Raw genomic sequence first — 17,945 nt, 5'->3', positions numbered from 1 at the left:
CTAACTCTAGCCTAGCTCTAACCCTAACCCTAGCTGTAACGCTAACTCTAGCCTAGCTCTAACCCTAACCCTAACCCTAGCTCTAACACAAACCTAACCCTAACCCTAACCTTAGCTCTAACCCAAACCCTAGCTCTAACATGAACCCTAACCCTAACCTTAGCTCTAACCCAAACCCTAGCTCTAACACGAACCCTAACCCTAACCCTAACCTTAGCTCTAACCCAAACCCTAGCTCTAACCATACCCCTAGCTCTAAAGCTAACTCTAGCCTAGCTCTAACCCTAACCCTAGCTCTAACCATAACCCTAGCTCTAACATTAACCCTAACCCCTAACCCTAACCCTAGCTCTAACCATAACCCTAGCTCTAACACTAACCCTAACCTTAGCTCTAACCCAAACCCTAGCTCTTACACGAACCCTAACCCTAACCCTAACCTTAGCTCTAACCCAAACCCTAGCTCTAATCCTAACCCTAGCTCTAACGCTAACTCTAGCCTAGCTCTAACCCTAAACCTAGCTCTAACGCTAACTCCAGCCCTAACTCTAGCCCTAGCCCTAACACTAACCCTAGCTCTAACACAAACCTAACCCCTAACCCTAACCTTAGCTCTAACCCAAACCCTAGCTCTAACACGAACCCTAACCCTAACCCTAGCCCTAACACTAATCCTAACCCTAGCTCTAACACAAACCTAACCCCTAACCCTAACCTTAGCTCTAACCCAAACCCTAGCTCTAACATGAACCCTAACCCTAACCTTAGCTCTAACCCAAACCCTAATACCCTAACCCTAACCCTAGCTCTAACCATAACCCTAGCTCTAACACTAACCCTAACCCTAACCTTAGCTCTAACCCAAACCCTAGCTCTTACACGAACCCTAACCCTAACTCTAACTTTAGCTCTAACCCAAACCCTAGCTCTAACCCTAACCCTAGCTCTAACGCTAACTCTAGCCTAGCTCTAACCCTGACCCTAGCTGTAACGCAAACTCTAGCCTAGCTTTAACCCTAACCCTAACCCTAGCTCTAACACAAACCTAACCCCTAACCCTAACCTTAGCTCTAACCCAAACCCTAGCTCTAACATGAACCCTAACCCTAACCTTAGCTCTAACCCAAACCCTAGCTCTAACACGAACCCTAACCCTAACCCTAACCTTAGCTCTAACCCAAACCCTAGCTCTAACCCTAACACTAGCTCTAAAGCTAACTCTAGCCAAGCTCTAACCCTAACCCTAGCTCTAACCATAACCCTAGCTCTAACACTAACCCTAACCCCTAACCCTAACCTTAGCTCTAACCCAAACCCTAACACCCTAACCCTAACCCTAGCTCTAACCATAACCCTAGCTCTAACACTAACCCTAACCCTAACCTTAGCTCTAACCCAAACCCTAGCTCTTAGACGAACCCTAACCCTAACCTTAGCTCTAACCCAAACCCTAGCTCTAACATGAACCCTAACCCTAGCTCTAACGCTAACTCTAGCCTAGCTCTAACCCTAACCCTAGCTCTAACGCTAACTCCAGCCCTAACTCTAGCCCTAGCCCTAACACTAACCCTAGCTCTAACACAAACCTAACCCCTAACCCTAACCTTAGCTCTAACCCAAACCCTAGCTCTAACACGAACCCTAACCCTAACCCTAGCCCTAACACTAATCCTAACCCTAGCTCTAACACAAACCTAACCCCTAACCCTAACCTTAGCTCTAACCCAAACCCTAGCCCTAATATGAACCCTAACCCTAACCCTAACCTTAGCTCTAACCCAAACCCTAGCTCTAACACGAACCCTAACCCTAACCCTAACCTTAGCTCTAACCCAAACCCTAGCTCTAACCCTAACCCTAGCTCTAAAGCTAACTCTAGCCTAGCTCTAACCCTAACCCTAGCTCTAACCATAACCCTAGCGCTAACACTAACCCTAACCCCTAACCCTAACCTTAGCTCTAACCCAAACCCTAATACCCTAAACCTAACCCTAGCTCTAACCATAACCCTAGCTCTAACACTAACCCTAACCCTAACCTTAGCTCTAACCCAAACCCTAGCTCTTACACGAACCCTAACCCTAACCCTAACCTTAGCTCTAACCCAAACCCTAGCTCTAACCCTAACCCTAGCTCTAACGCTAACTCTAGCCTAGCTCTAACCCTAACCCTAGCTGTAACGCTAACTCTAGCCTAGCTCTAACCCTAACCCTAACCCTAGCTCTAACACAAACCTAACCCCTAACCCTAACCTTAGCTCTAACCCAAACCCTAGCTCTAACATGAACCCTAACCCTAACCTTAGCTCTAACCCAAACCCTAGCTCTAACCCAAACCCTAGCTCTAACACGAACCCTAACCCTAACCCTAACCTTAGCTCTAACCCAAACCCTAGCTCTAACCCTAACCCTAGCTCTAAAGCTAACTCTAGCCTAGCTCTAACCCTAACGCTAGCTCTAACCATAACCCTAGCTCTAACACTAACCCTAACCTTAGCTCTAACCCTAACCTTAGCTCTAACCCAAACCCTAACACCCTAACCCTAACCCTAGCTCTAACCATAACCCTAGCTCTAACACTAACCCTAACCTTAGCTCTAACCCAAACCCTAGCTCTTGCACGAACCCTAACCCTAACCCTAACCTTAGCTCTAACCCAAACCCTAGCTCTAACCCTAGCTCTAACGCTAACTCTAGCCTAGCTCTAACCCTAACCCTAGCTCTAACGCTAACTCCAGCCCTAACTCTAGCCCTAGCCCTAACACTAACCCTAACCCTAGCTCTAACACAAACCTAACCCCTAACCCTAACCTTAGCTCTAACCCAAACCCTAGCTCTAACATGAACCCTAACCCTAACCCTAACCTTAGCTCTAACCCAAACCCTAGCTCTAACACGAACCCTAACCCTAACCTTAGCTCTAACCCAAACCCTAGCACTAACCCTAACCCTAGCTCTAAAGCTAACTCTAGCCTAGCTCTAACCCTAACCCTAGCTCTAACCCTAACCCTAGCTCTAACCCTAACCTTAGCTCTAACCCAAACCCTAACCCCTAACCCTAACCTTAGCTCTAACCCTAACCCTAGCTCTAACACTAACCCTAACCTTAGCCCTAACCCAAACCCTAGCTCTTACACGAACCCTAACCCTAACCCTAACCTTAGCTCTAACCCAAACCCTAGCTCTAACCCTAACCCTAGCTCTAACGCTAACTCTAGCCTAGCTCTAACCCTAACCCTAGCTCTAACGCTAACTCCAGCCCTAACTCTAGCCCTAGCCCTAACACTAACCCTAGCTCTAACACAAACCTAACCCCTAACCCTAACCTTAGCTCTAACCCAAACCCTAGCTCTAACACGAACCCTAACCCTAGCCCTAACACTAATCCTAACCCTAGCTCTAACACAAACCTAACCCCTAACCCTAACCTTAGCTCTAACCCAAACCCTAGCTCTAACATGAACCCTAACCCTAACCTTAGCTCTAACCCAAACCCTAGCTCTAACACGAACCCTAACCCTAACCCTAACCTTAGCTCTAACCCAAACCCTAGCTCTAACCCTAACCCTAGCTCTAAAGCTAACTCTAGCCTAGCTCTAACCATAACCCTAGCTCTAACCATAACCCTAGCTCTAACACTAACCCTAACCCCTAACCCTAACCTTAGCTCTAACCCAAACCGTAACACCCTAACCCTAGCTCTAACCATAACCCTAGCTCTAACACGAACCCTAACCCTAGCCCTAACACTAATCCTAACCCTAGCTCTAACACAAACCTAACCCCTAACCCTAACCTTAGCTCTAACCCAAACCCTAGCTCTAACATGAACCCTAACCCTAACCTTAGCTCTAACCCAAACCCTAGCTCTAACACGAACCCTAACCCTAACCCTAACCTTAGCTCTAACCCAAACCCTAGCTGTAACCCTAACCCTAACTCTAAAGCTAACTCTAGCCTAGCTCTAACCCTAACCCTAGCTCTAACCATAACCCTAGCTCTAACACTAACCCTAACCCCTAACCCTAACCTTAGCTCTAACCCAAACCGTAACACCCTAACCCTAGCTCTAACCATAACCCTAGCTCTAACACTAACCCTAACCCTAACCCTAGCTCTAACTCTAGCCCTAGCTCTAACCCTAGCTCTAACTCTAGCCCTAGCTCTAACCCTAGCTCTAACACTAACCCTAACCCCTAACCCTAACCTTAGCTCTAACCCAAACCCTAGCTCTAACCCTTGCTCTAACGCTAACTCTAGCCCTAGCTCTAACCCTAGCTCTAACCCTAACACTAGCTCTAACCTAACCCTAGCTCTAACCCTAACGCTAACCCTAAACCTAGCGCTAACACTATTCCTAACCCCTAACTCTAACCCTAACCCTAGCTCTAACCCTACCTTAACCCTTACACAAACAACTGTGTTGCAAATTTTCTATGATAAAATATTATGATATAAATTATAATGATATTCGAACCCGGGTCGCTGGGGTGAAAGCCCAGTGTACTAACCACTACCCTATGGAAGCCTTGCTCTCAGTGCATGGAACATGTATGGTTTTATGGAGCAGCTCACAAGCGACTAGATCTGAAGACTCCACAGCAGATGTCATCACAACACGTTGTGTACACGAACACCTAGCAAAGTACAATTTAAAATGACACTTTCGAAGTACCCAAAGTTAAACTTACAAAAGAAAACCCATAACAAATAAAACTTACACAAGAAGAGCCCTAAATAGCAGACTGGTTAGTGACTCGAACTCTTACTTTTGGATCCCAGATGCGAGAACTTACCTTGTTGTGCTTTATTTATTTATTCTTTTTTTTTTTAAACCTTGTGTAGTGTACCTATTGAAGGTGCACCTACACATATTGTCATATAAAGCATGATTAAGCTGATTTTTATGTTTTAATTGGCGAAAACAAGGAATAAGACGCCAGACAAGTTTTAACATAAATGTTTATTAAAAATAGTAATATTAAAAGCAAATTTCAAACCAGCAATCTAATGTGAAATTGCAGTAGATATAGTGGATAACAATATTTAGGCGTATATAGGTATACACGTTATTTAAAAACGACTATAAGTGTTATACTACGATACAAGTGTTTACCAGCTCAGTGGCCTGAGAGGAGAGTGTCCGCCCTGAGATTGGGAGGTTGTGGGTTCAAACCCCTGCCGAGTCATACCGGTGACTATAACAATGGTACCCATTTCTTCCCTGCTTGGCACTCAGTGTAAGGGGTTGAAATGGGGCCCCCCCCCCTGCTGCTCACGATCATTGTCCAAGTCCAGTCCTCAAGCGCCGCATTCCTACATGTTAGAGGTCGACAACCCTGGTTTAAGTGAAAAGTGCCACACCCGCCCTCACCCCCACCTCCTGCTCACGATCATTGTCCAAGTCCAGTCCTCAAGCGCCGCATTCCTACATTTTAGAGATCGACAACCCTGGTTTAAGTGAAAAGTGCCACACCCGCCCTCACCCCCACCTCCTGATTGGCTGGTTGCTTTGTGACGTCACATGGACACTCCATTAGGTACACCACCAATTTCAGGTGTACCTAATTTTATGCATTTTTTGTACGTGGCAAGAATGTGTATTTGACTACTTGCTCTTTATTTGGGGGGACACCAACACATAAACACATAATAAAACACCAGACAAGTTTGAACAAGTTTTAATGTTTATTAAAATAATGATAATAATAATAAAAGTACAGTTCAAACCAGCATTCTAATGAGAAATTGCAGTAGATATATTGGATAACATTATTTAGGCGTATATATGCATACACGTTATTTTAAGTGTTATAAAATAAAGATTACCCAATGAGAAGTATAATCTCCCCGTTTTTGCATAACGGCGCATCCCTTCATGCAATAAAGTTAGCCGTTAGCTTGGAGGAAACGTGCATAAAAGAAGTGGTGTTTCAGTGAGCGCACTGTTCTTTCTTTCCTTGGCAAATCGTAAATCTACATTCTGGCTTACATAGTTCACCCATTAACTCGTTCGCGAACAAGAAAGTCACGATTCGTTCCCTCACTGATCAAGTCTCGCGATGAACTGGAAATGCAAATCATTAACTCACTGACTCTTTTACTCACAGATCCGTTCAGTTGATGGTAAACCGGAAGTTGTCATTTTCTTCTTCGTTTTGTTTTACGGCGAGGTGGCACCAGCTTTAATGCGCACTACCGACACTTACTGGTTGAAGTCATATGAACTGAAAAAACAACGAATCACTTTAGGAAGGTATTCGTTTACTCTCGTTCACTGAAAAGATTTGTTCTTTTGAACGAATCGTTCACTCACGAGCCAACACTACAGTATACTGAAATCTGTTCGTTGACACATGCGCTTGCTGCTCTCTTGTGGCCAATAGCAGTATTACAAGAGCATCCCTAAATACTGCTGGGCGGAATGTAAGGGCGACACTAGCTAACTCTAAACGTTGTAATCACTTATTGCTAGCTTCTTCATACTGCCTGCCATCAACACTACACAACTAAGATGAATATAAGAGAAAAAGTCAAGAGAAAAAAATAAGCAAAGAAATAGCTGGACTGCATGGTAAAGGGAACCTTTTTTTTATAAATTACTGCTAATTCATTAATAAAAAAAAATCCACTTTTTTATAGCAGAATTTTAAAGGTAGAATATGACTGAATTGAAGCAAGGCATTGTATCGTCAGTATAAACACATACAGTGTCACGATTCTGAAGCAAAATCTGAAAAGTGTCATGTATGAAGATGATTCCTGCTTTGCAAGACTGTGACGACGGCAACATTCAGTCAATTACATCCTCTTAAGTCCTTCCTCAATAAATACAAACAAGTCTTGTTTAGCGCAGTCCACGACCTTGTCGTGTTTGTTTTGTTTTTTCAAACCCCCTCCACTAGCTCGTGGGTGATTCCCGTCCCCTCAATGGCACCAATGTTGGGCGGTGACAGGGGCGAAGCGGAGGACAAGGGTGGCGTCGACGGAGGCGAGGGGAATGACAGCGGTAGGAAGACGACATGCTTGACGGGACATTCGGGGGAGGGCGAGGACGACAACGACGAGATTGGGGCATTTGGAGAAGCATCCTGGGATTTGGGAGGGTCCGGTGATGGCGGCGAGTCGGCGGCGAGCTGGAGGGTCTCCTTATCGAGGGCTGTCTTCTGGTAAAAGACACGAGAGAAAGTCCCAGGAAGTTTTACATTGTCAATTTGGAACTTGTGTTTGACACTACAACTTCTTTTTAAAAGCAGTTTAAAAAAAACATCTTTTTCTCCACTAGATGGCACTAAACCCTAGCTCTGACCCTTTTCCCACTAGATAAGGCCAGCTTTTATTTATTGACTCTATGCTTGAAAACCTTTCCAATTCCTGCACAGCAGGACGACCAACATTTGAAAGGCAAGTGAGTGTGATGATGATGATGATGATGATGAACAAGAGACGATGGCGGGAAGTCAAGTCATCCTCTGAAAATCTCAGCAAACATGTTTTGGGGATTTTAACAGAAAGATGACCAAGACGCTTACGTCCAATTCCCAACAAGTATGAGCCGCAAATTCCTATTAAATCCCCTTGCTGACCTTCACAGTCAGACTTTTGCAAGTATGAGGAAGAATGTTTTGTAATTGCTTACCATAATGAGAGAGACGGCGGCGGTGGCGTTGCCTTGCTTGGCCGACGAGCTGAAGTGCGTCCTCAGCTTCCCCGTCACCTCGGCCTTCATGTTGTTCTCAGCGTTGACATCCTCCTGACAAAAGGACATCCCGTCAGCATCGCGTGAGCCAGCGGCGCCTCGTGCATAAAAGAAAGTGCGAGTGCGAGCGAGTGCGCTACCGTCACCCAAGGGTGCGCCTGGACGTCCCACGCCGAGTAGCGAGCTTCCGCATCCACCAGCAGCATCTTGCCGATGAGCTCCTGCAGGGCCAAGCGGCACATGTGCAACTCAAACATTAATAGCTAAAACAATAATAAGTGAATAATAAAAAAAATAATAAATATAAATAAATTCAAATGTTGTTAGCTTAGACTAACCTTGGCTTCGTCACTGATGTTGTCCCAGTAAGGGCTGGGATAGTCCAGTCGGCCCAGTAGGATTTGTTCAAACAGCTCCTCCTGCTGGTTGCTCTCACTATAACACAGCAGCAAGCCAAATTATCGTTGCAAATTGGCTCAATTGAGGCGCCTCATCCCGTCAGGACGCACCTCCGAAAAGGAGGGAAGCCGCACAGCAGGATGTACGTGATCACGCCCGCCGCCCAGATGTCCACCTTGACGCCGTAACTGCAAACAAACCACAACGTTTTGAATGTTCGACTTTCCTCTGCTTGCAAATGAGCCCGACCCCAAGACGAAGCATCTCATCTCACCCAGACTCTGCAATGATCTCCGGCGCCACGTAGGTGGGCGTTCCGCACACGGTGTACAGAGGTCCTTCCACCACCGTCGCCAGACCGAAGTCCCCGAGCTTGAGCGACTTGGTGCCGTCTGGTTTCTCAAACACCTGATGGGTGGGTCCGCCACATCGGTTACGAGTTGGCGTGCGGTGGACAAAAATCAGACTGACCAGTAAGTTTTCCGGCTTGATGTCTCTGTGCACGATGTTCATGTCATGAAGGTACTGCAAGGCGGCGGCCAGGTTGTACACCATGACGCAGGCGCTCCTCTCTGTGTACTTGGCCGAGGACGTGATGGCGTTGAATAAGTCGCCACCCTGCGAAACACGCCAGTTACTCAAAGTTGTGCAGACTAACCGACTTCCCCACAATGACGCTTAGAGAGTCAGAGAAGATGAAAAATTAGCCTGGCCCACACCAACAATTATAAACGGCTTGTAATTGCACATGTATACCACAAGATGGCGACACACACCTAAAACAGAGGATAGTCCTGTAGACGTGAGCGTCAAACGTGTACCTTGACCAACTCCATGACGAGACACAGCTGCGAAGGCGTGTCCACCTCCTCCACCAACATGATGATGTTGGGGTGCTTGACCCGCCGGAGCACGGACACCTCGTTCTCGATCAGGTGCTCCTGTCAGACCACATTTGGATGAATGACAGGCGCTAGAAGGAATTGAAATGAGAATGAGTGACTACCTTGCCGCGGCACTTGGCCTTGTCCATGATCTTGAGGGCAAACTCTCTTCCCGTGGACCTGAGCAGAGACGCCGCCGCAATTTAAATAGCAGTGGCCATAACCGTAAAAAGAAAAGCACGTAAAGAGCTCACCGGGGAGCAAAGTGAAAGTTAATAGAGCGATAGAAGAATTCACCGACTTAATGCAGAGACTCAGCAAAGAGCTCGGAGAATCCAATTGTGCCTTAAGGGGAAATTCACGGCATTGCACTATCGCTAAGTCTGGCTCACTCTACAAACAGCAGCAATGTTGTGAGGTGAACGTACCTCTCCACGCACTCTTTCACCACAGCAAAGTTGCCGTCTCCGATGACTTTCCCGATGATGTATTTCTCCAGGATGGCGGGGGAGGTCTGGTCGCCATGGTTACCGTTAACTGTTAAATTTAAGCACAGTGTATACGCAGCAGTTTGTTTAGACAGGAGAGAGAGAGCGAGAGAGAGAGAGAGAGAGAGAGAGAGAGAGAGAGAGAGAGAGAGAGAGAGAGAGAAGAAAGGCGAGGACGACTTGGACGTACCCTCTGGACTGGTTGTCTCCCCCTGGTGGCTGTTGAGCGAGCCGCTGACGTTCGAATTTGAACTGTGATGTGACGGAACCAACTACGGGAGCCCGAAAGGAACAGATATCATCATGTTTGTCTTCCAATCAAATCAGTGCTACGGTCACCATGGCGACAGTCATCTGCCCATCCCTTTCACTTGTACGATTTTAATGGCACGTGTAGCGACTTGAGCTCATATCAAGTCGGCCTCTCCCGTGTCACTAAATCCGAAAATCCGTCTGTAATTCTCGACTTGGCCTACGAAGGGCACTGCCGGCTTTGCCAATTGGCTGCATCACCTCTTCCATGTCTCAAATCCAGACTCAGAGTCCACTGCAACCGGTAATAATCCACCGATAAACCAGATTAGCATTAGCTCCAGAAAATACTCAATGTTGATTTTCATAAAAATATTTTTTAAGTAGGTCAAGAGCGATACTGGTTTGATGCAGCTTCTACCTTGAGAGCAGGGAGACTTTGGGAGCTGCCGGGCGACGGCGCCGAAGACTTGCCGGACCTCGGCCCGGTCACGTGACCGTTTACTGTGTGACAAAAGTAGAGCACATTTGAAGTTTAAAAAAAAAAAAAAAGCTAACATCAGCAAATGTCCTCAACTCACCTGGAAATTTGGCAGGAGACTGAATGGTGGAGTAGCGCGTTGCACGCCTCGCTGAAAGCAAAAAAACAATGATCTGGAGAAGAGAACAAGATCTCGCCGTGTGCTCTTTTACCTGCAGCGGGAGACTTGCTGCGTCGCGAAGGTGCCGGACTCTTACTCCTCCGGTTGGGCGTGACGGAACGACTGGAGGACGACTTCAGCACTTTGCACTCTGCCCATACAAGACAATTGAAATCTGAATTTCGGAGCAGTTCTCATGAGACATGCTCAGATGCTTCGACATGACAGCGGAAGAAGGATTTGTCCAAATGTGGTCATCTCATTGATGACTTTCCTGGCTTCACTTTTCCTTGGATGTTTGTTTACATAAGTGAACGCGGCGGCATTGTCTCGGACTGCAGCAACGGTTGTGCGTCTTCCGTTGCTAGCTTCAATCAATGCCTGCCTCTTTACGTTCATCACATCTGTGCTGCATGAAAACAAAAGTCCAGCACCAGAACAAAGACGGGAAACACATACACACACACACACCCCCACGGCATGCTTTGTGGGCCACACACCACAACAGGACACTTTTGTAGTAAGTGATCGAGGGCCTACCGCTCATAAAGGCTGCTGCGGACGCCTTACCGCTGTGATCCAACGCAAAGTCGTCATGGGCGTAGCGGAACTTCTCCGGCCCGCAGGCGATGAACACGTCGTCGTCGCCGAAGAAGTCCTGAAGGCACGTTATCTGGAACAAAATCGAGGCAATGTGTGAGCATATTTCTGCTTATTTTTTTTTTTTGCTTTTCTATTTTGGGGTATGTGTTTGACGTGTCCACCAAATGTTTGGTGCAATGTCATTTTTTTTGTCAATTAACACCTTGCTGAGTGAATAAGTGCCATCTTTTGGAAGGTGATTGCAGATAACTGCTGATCCACCCTGGCACATCGTCTTAGTGGGAGGATGTTGGTGTGGGTGTGAGGTGTCCTGAAAAAGGAAATTCCACTCGGAGAGCAGCAGCGGGACTGAGAGGACTGAAATAGCTCGTGTGGGCAGCAGTGGCAGGAGCCGAGGCATCCATCAATGCTACAAAACAGGCCAAAAGCACGACAAATCAAAAGCCTTGACAAAACGTTGTAATCCAATCTTGAGCATGGAAGCACAGCAAACAATGTTTGACATTCTTGGGCCGGGCGGAGTGAATTTGTGTCGGAATGTGCTAGCCGAGGCACAGTTGCCGTGGCAACCAAACTCCTCAAAAACGATTGGGTCATCAAAATGGGCCAAGAAGGCTTGAGAGAGAAATTTCTGAAATGCCAACTTCAGCACCTCGAACAAAGTGACTTTGGCTAACTTGAGCCATCTTGCGCTAGCCGAGTTGCCGCTCGGATGTAGGGCACCCATCCCTGAAGGGCGACTGGTGGAGCCAGCGCAAGCCATCACGCGGGCGACAACGATGTCAAATTCCTGCCCATTAAACGCAACATGCGCCCAAACGCAAAAAAAAAAAAAATCGAGGACACGACCCATCCATTGCACGCGGCGGAGACCCGACGTCTCGGGTCGTTAGCGTCAGTGACGGGCGGGAGATGAGCGCATCACCGCGCGAGCTGGATGGACAAGACAGTTGGAGGTTGGAAGCGGATCAAAAGGAGGCCATCTTTGTCAGCGGGAATTAACCACGGCGTGTTTGGAGGCGCAAATACAAATCTGTACTTTTGTCTTTCAAAGCTGCTGAATACAGTTGCGTGGCGGCCGTTCCGCTACACCAGCATGATGCCAACCGAGCCTGAAAAGAACGCCGGAGAGCTTGTCGACATCACACAAAGGCACACAATAGACGCCGTCCCCAGTTCTCGACCCCCCCCACCCCTCCCTTATCCTTACCCGCCAAAACAAAACCGTCTCTTTGTCGCCTGCCGGACTTTTGTGTCTATTTTGTGTCGTCAACACTTTTGCCTACCAAACATTTAGCGATGCTTTTTTTAATGGATCAATAACTAAGACATTGCAGATTTCTGGGCCGCTGACCTAAATGCTGCCGCTTTAATCCACACTTGGCCCTGAAAACTATCAGATGGCAGCCTCGTGCCACGCTGGCCTCGCTAATCTGTCCGAGGCCGCCAGCGTTGAGCGTGAGGAACCGTCAGAAGGACGAGAAACAAAGACAACCATCTACAAGAGACTGACCGTATCTCAAAGGAGAGAGAGAGAGAGGGAGACGCAGATGTTGCAATTATCTCTGCTCGGGCTCATTTCCTCTGCCGTTGCTCAGTTTGCCGACTTGTTTACATTCTCGGTAGGAGATAGTGAGAACTTCCAGGCGGGAATGGACTTTATGGGTGGTGAAACAGTTGGATCAAAATGGAGTCATTAACATTCAATTGAAGTTCAACAATGGAAAAAAAGGGCTCTTCAAAGCAGAGCCTGAAGATAAATGACAACGTTCAAGTTAAGACAGAGCCGCATTGTGCATGCACACACACAAACACACACAAACACACACATGCGACACCTGACAGCTGAGCTTGGGTGCGCTCTTCCAGCCGATTGGTCTAATTATCCGGTGGTGGCATGGAGCCCCTGTAAATAGTGAGTGGGTGTGTGTGGGGGGGGGTCACATTGGCACGTGTGTGACACCCTGCGACTGTTTGTGTGTTTGGGGAGCAGATGGCGGGCTGCAGCTGGGGGGGCGTCGGCCCTCAGAGGGTGTGTTGTTTGCATGCCTCGCTTAACTGGTGTGTGATCGATCCTCACTCAATACCATTCAAGCTTTTAGGAAGAAAAAAAAAAATTTGTAAAAATAAATGACTATTTAGTAAGGCTTTTTGTAGTTAAAAAAAAATGACTTGGTGGGTGGGGTGGTCCCATGTGTTCAAGCACTCACCGCACCAGACGAGATAAATGGTTCACAATAACGAGAGGGGCCGAGTGGAACGAGGTGGGCGTGAATTGATTTAGCGCACGTCAAATGTGCATTTATTTAAGCCTTGTTGACGTGATCGCGGCGTGGAGCTTGCGTGCGCGCCGTAATTAAATGCTTTATAATTACCAGGAGTGCCGACACCCCTGAAGCCAATAAATCACTGTGAGGATTTTTTTTTTTGCAAGCTAAAAGTACAGCCATCAGCTACTAAAGTGCACAAAATGGAGTCCTCTATACTCGAGTCTGATGAAGGACGGCTGACCTACATTGAATGAGTGCAACTTATCGATTCTGGACTCAATTTTGCTCCACACTGGCATGGAAAAGAGGAGTTCAAAGTTGATGGATTCAGAGTACCTGCTTGCCTTGCAGCGTGTAGAGCCTCTTGACGGCGCCCGAGTCCAGCTTGATGGCGTCCGTGATGTCGGTGAGGACCTGCTCGAAGGAGTGCGCCGTCTTCCTGTTGAGCAGGACGCGCACGGCCTTGCGCGGTTTGACCCCGCTACGGACCACCGTCACCAGTTTGGGCTTGATGAAGTCTTTGGGTTGCTGGCGTTGGTGCTCGCCCCGCGGCGAGACCAGCGACGACAGCGAGCGCGACGTGCCCGTCTTGCAGCCCACGGCCCAGTTGGGGTTGACGTTTTTGGTGTAGTCCACGCGGCGGAAAGGCTCGTTGGAGGCGCACACGTAGCTTTCCCCTGCAGGGGGGAAAAAGCAATTGCTGTTGTTGAATTATTGTTTCAAACTGCTGTTGGGTGCTTTACTAGAGGTGTCAGAATAAATCGATTAATCGACAAAAGAATCGATTCTCAAATTAATCTAATCAAACTAAGTATTCACTGAATCATCCCAAAGAAGGAAAAATAATAAATTGTAATCTAGGAAAATGTTTTTAATAGACTTTGATGCTAATAAAATTGTACCAGATGATTCAATTGATCGATGGAATCCATTAATAATCTAATTTAAAAAATATTTGATACTATCACTTAGCTAGCTGACTATACTTGACCAAATCAACTTGCTAATAAACAAGAGATGCTCAAATCAGGAGGTCACATATTCACTAACATGTTCCTCGTGCAAAGAGCAAGTGTGGAAGCAAGTCAACAAAAGGGCAAATCGGACTTTTCAACATTAGCCCGCTGAGCCGTTAAGCTGGCCTTCATCCAAGTGAAAATTTATCCGCTAGCATTCCAGTTGGGGAGTGGACACACAAATATTTCCCCTCTCGGAGCCAGGACAAAATGTGACGCTGCATAGCTCGGCTCGCCTAAAGCGCAGCACATCGATCCGGCAGTGATCAGGTGACGTGCATGTGGGAGGAAAGCAGCACACAAAATAAGCCCTTCAAACCTAAATGCCGGCGAGAACATGAAATCCACACTAATGTGTGTCAAGAAGAAGGAAGAGAGGCTTCTGGGTGACAACGCCTGGCTCCCTTGATACTTGGCTTTATTCAGATTGCTAATTATATAGCGAGGCCACAGAAGGAGGCCGCCGACTATTACGCAGCTGTCATCTAACTGTCGGGGGCCTTTTGGATCATCCCGCAATGTTGTGATGAAGCCGCTGGAACGACTAGTGACAAGTCCAGTCCCCTGAGGGAGGGGGGGATCTCAGGTGCAGCAAAAGGGAAGCCCACTTCAGGGACATGACAGATGCGGTCAGTCCAGGAATCGTTCCAAGCATCCATAGAAGCTAAAGGTGTTCCTCACACTGGATCCCATTGCCATAAATAAGAATGCTGAGTAGGGCTTTGGTTACCATAACAACGGTTAGCACAATACCCCTGTGCCACCTTTTTTTTAGCACAGCAGCGAGGTCCCGCTCGGTAATCCCACCCACTCGCTGGTTTGCACACATGAGGGATGTTGACGGGCCTCAAACCAGATCAGCAAAGTGCCGAGGGGTGCAAAAAAATGTCGACTCACGCGGCCTGAAAGATGATAAGAGCTTGGTGCTCGGCTTATTTGAACTCCTTTGGATATCTCGAAAGCTCTTTTTTTTTTTTATTGCAGTCCAGAGGTCTACAGTGTACTTTAATCCTGATCATAAAAGTGAGTTGAGCCTATAAAGGGGGATAAAAAACTTTTGCTATGGAGGAAGCACTGAGCTGATGGATGTTTAAATGCACTTGGGAAATAACATTTTATCGCCAAACAAATTACTTGCCAAACAGAATTACGGCTGATTAGAGCTCTAGCGCCAATGACTAGGCCTTGGTGAGATACCAGCAAATGTTGATGAGCATATTAGATGGATGGATCGAAAAAAATAGGTATACATATAAATGAGAGCCCTGCAATTCTTGGCTGGAAGGGATTGTGAAAATCCATGAAAATCCATGAAAATTTGACAATTTTAAAAAACGCCAGACTCAACTCACCCCTGGCAAAAAAATATGGACCAGTCTATTCATTCAGTTGTTTGATTTTGGAGAAAAAAAACAAACAGATGACACGAAACTCACACAACCATAAAAATTCAAAGTTTGAAAAGTTTTGCCACATGTCTGTGATTTTTTTTTTCCTACAGATGCAAACAACTGCATGAACATGGTGATTCCATATTTTTTTTACCAGGGCCAGTCAGACAAATATTTTAGCCTCGTGACGTCATTCCTTATTCTTTCTGGGGTTCTCCCCACCTTACCCTCCACAAGCTCGTCCAAGCTGCTGATCTTCCTGCCCCCGTCCAGGGCGTACAGAGTCCGGACCCCCTGCGGCAGGTTGACGTTGTCCGACAGCGAGCGCGTCAGCTCCATGAGGAGCGCGTCCATGGAACGGAACCGGTCAGAGGACACTGCGTACACCAGACCCTTGAAATACTTGTCTCCATTTCTGTAGAAGCGGACTTTCCTGGCCTTCTTCTCAGACGTGAGCGACTGCAAGGTTCGAGTCCGGTAGAAGCTGCAGTGCGCACTGTGCGCCGGGCTGGCTGTTAGGAGCCGGAAGGAGCTTCCCCCGCCAGAGTGGGAGCCCGGAGCCTTCGGCGTCCGATGAGGCTTGCTATCACGTTCCTCGAAGTGCTCCAATTCCAAGCTCCTGCTCAGCGACATGTTGTCTTCTTGGCGTCCAGTGTTTCTCAATGAAAACCAACTTTACTGGAACGGCTGGAGATCCAGAACTTTCCTACAAAACGAGTCTAAACGCGGGCAAAATTAATCGTTTCAACATCTTAGTTGTCCTGAAGATCACAAAGTTGGTCCAAGAAAACTTGAACGAGGCTCGGGAAGAACTCCATCCGCTTGCTCTGGTTCCTCTGCGGACAGCGAGCGTCCAATTGTGTCAAATGAATGGATGGAGGGCGCAAGCGTGAGGGAGGGAAGCCCGGAAGCTCACATGACGCTGGGCCCTAAAGCCTGTGCCGTTACCTTCCGTAGTGTACGCTCTCCTCCTCCAAGTAAATTTTATTTTTTATTCTTTGTCACGTTCATTTGATCAAAAGGACAACTAAATCAGATTGCTAACACATTTATCACAACATTTATAGCTAAAGCTAATTTCTAAAAAGCGCCTTCCCAAGTAGGGCTTTTGGACAAACAAAATAAAACAAACAAAAATTTTTTTTAGAAGTATCCATGGGGATATTTCTTTCTTGGGAAGTGCAACTTTTATTCCTTAAAATAGGCCTAATTATAATTTTATTCTCCAAATAATAATCCTTTAAATCCAGAAATGTTATGGGTGTAAAGTTGTATATTTATAGTCAAACCTTTTAGGACTGCAACACATAATACAAATAATTAGACTTTTCAGTGAATGAAGTTACTATACATACCACCCATGAACTTCCAAGGACGCAGCCGGAATTCTTCCCGTCCGAAAGCAGCTGTGTCGGAAGGAAGTGAGCACGCAGCGCGCAGAAAGCAAATTGGCGCACTTTTCCTGCAGCCAGGCAACAGGATATCCTGTACTGCAGGATGACAAGCGTCCCAATCTCCTCTATAAACAACAAGCACATGCTGCATGAAACGCTGCATTGTGTTAATATTTTGCAATCAGGAAAAACATTTCGGTCAATTTAGTGTGAAGTTTGTCACTTGATTGACATCAGTAGTATATTGTTTTGCCTGTTGCTGGTATTGCGTCACTGTTTTTTATATTTAAAGTTGCGTCGAGACTGCTGTTCTCATTCCGCCGATTCACATTGAAAATTTGCCTCGAGAGACTCATGCTTATCGTTTATGCGTCATCCGTCTGAGCAGAAACTGACCCAAAACAAATCCTCTAGCGCCCTCTAGTGTTTATTTTAAGTCATTGCCACAAGGAAACTATACAAAGTCAAATGTGAATATAGCACTCATAAGTATTTCTTTTTCAAGAAAACAAAGTCGTTTTATTCTTATATTATGAAAAATATAAAATAAGTAACATAAAAATTATAACATTATTTTGATAACTTATTTTCTAAAGCTTTTAGCAAAGTAATGTGGTTTAATTTATTTTATGGGTAATATTCTAGGGAACTTCTAGCACAAGGAATAATTTTGGATTAAGTGGGTATTTGGCGCCATCTTGTGGCGTGTAAGAGTGTTTCAAAAAGCGCAAAAACAGTGAAAATCGAGTTATTTTTTTTCTTGTTAGCGAATAACAGCTCTTTCATCGGTGCTCATTTTGCTGTTATATCCAAAATGAATAATTGATTCTGTAGCATGAGTATGACCATTCATGCACTCATGATTGACGTCAGTATTAGGCGTGTGATTTTGCACCTCCACGATGAGCA

General features: G+C 46.4%; 1 protein-coding gene across 4 annotated transcripts; it reads right to left on the bottom strand.

Annotated features, from left to right (window-relative positions):
- Window positions 1-5,668: 5,668 nt before the first annotated feature.
- Window positions 5,669-17,173, bottom strand: dclk2a (doublecortin-like kinase 2a). Of its 4 annotated transcripts, none has more exons than XM_088373675.1 (17): window positions 15,870-17,172; window positions 13,572-13,912; window positions 10,903-11,035; window positions 10,415-10,513; window positions 10,303-10,353; window positions 10,143-10,225; window positions 9,660-9,741; window positions 9,410-9,518; window positions 9,104-9,161; window positions 8,919-9,038; window positions 8,569-8,715; window positions 8,372-8,505; window positions 8,208-8,285; window positions 8,037-8,133; window positions 7,839-7,919; window positions 7,639-7,752; window positions 5,669-7,162 (listed from the first exon to the last, which is right to left on the bottom strand). In XM_088373675.1, exons 1-17 carry the CDS (start codon window positions 16,273-16,275, stop codon window positions 6,887-6,889), a joined length of 2,409 nt encoding a protein of 802 aa, XP_088229801.1. In that variant the 5' UTR covers window positions 16,276-17,172; the 3' UTR covers window positions 5,669-6,886. The 4 variants fall into 4 exon arrangements, with proteins under 4 accessions (XP_088229801.1, XP_088229800.1, XP_088229802.1 ...); XM_088373674.1 differs by having other exon boundaries at window positions 5,669-7,165; window positions 15,870-17,165; XM_088373676.1 differs by having other exon boundaries at window positions 5,669-7,165; window positions 10,933-11,035; window positions 15,870-17,164.
- Window positions 17,174-17,945: the final 772 nt, after the last annotated feature.

This window comes from Syngnathus floridae, chromosome 4 (genome assembly GCF_059516105.1).
Source record: "Syngnathus floridae isolate MCC-2025c chromosome 4, RoL_Sflo_1.0, whole genome shotgun sequence".
NCBI classification, from domain to species: domain Eukaryota; kingdom Metazoa; phylum Chordata; class Actinopteri; order Syngnathiformes; family Syngnathidae; genus Syngnathus; species Syngnathus floridae.
The sequence above is the reverse complement of the archived record's forward strand: the minus strand, read 5'-3'. Positions and strand labels throughout refer to the sequence as shown.

Coding starts and splice junctions, on each gene's coding strand:
- dclk2a (XM_088373673.1), bottom strand. CDS start 16,275: ATGTCGCTGAGCAGGAGCTTGGAATTGGAGCACTTCGAGGAACGTGAT. Junction 10,226..10,302: donor GTCTCCTGCCAAATTTCCAG/GTGAGTTGAGGA, acceptor TTTGTCACACAG/TAAACGGTCACGTGACCGGG. Junction 8,134..8,207: donor GGCTTCCCTCCTTTTCGGAG/GTGCGTCCTGAC, acceptor GCTGTGTTATAG/TGAGAGCAACCAGCAGGAGG.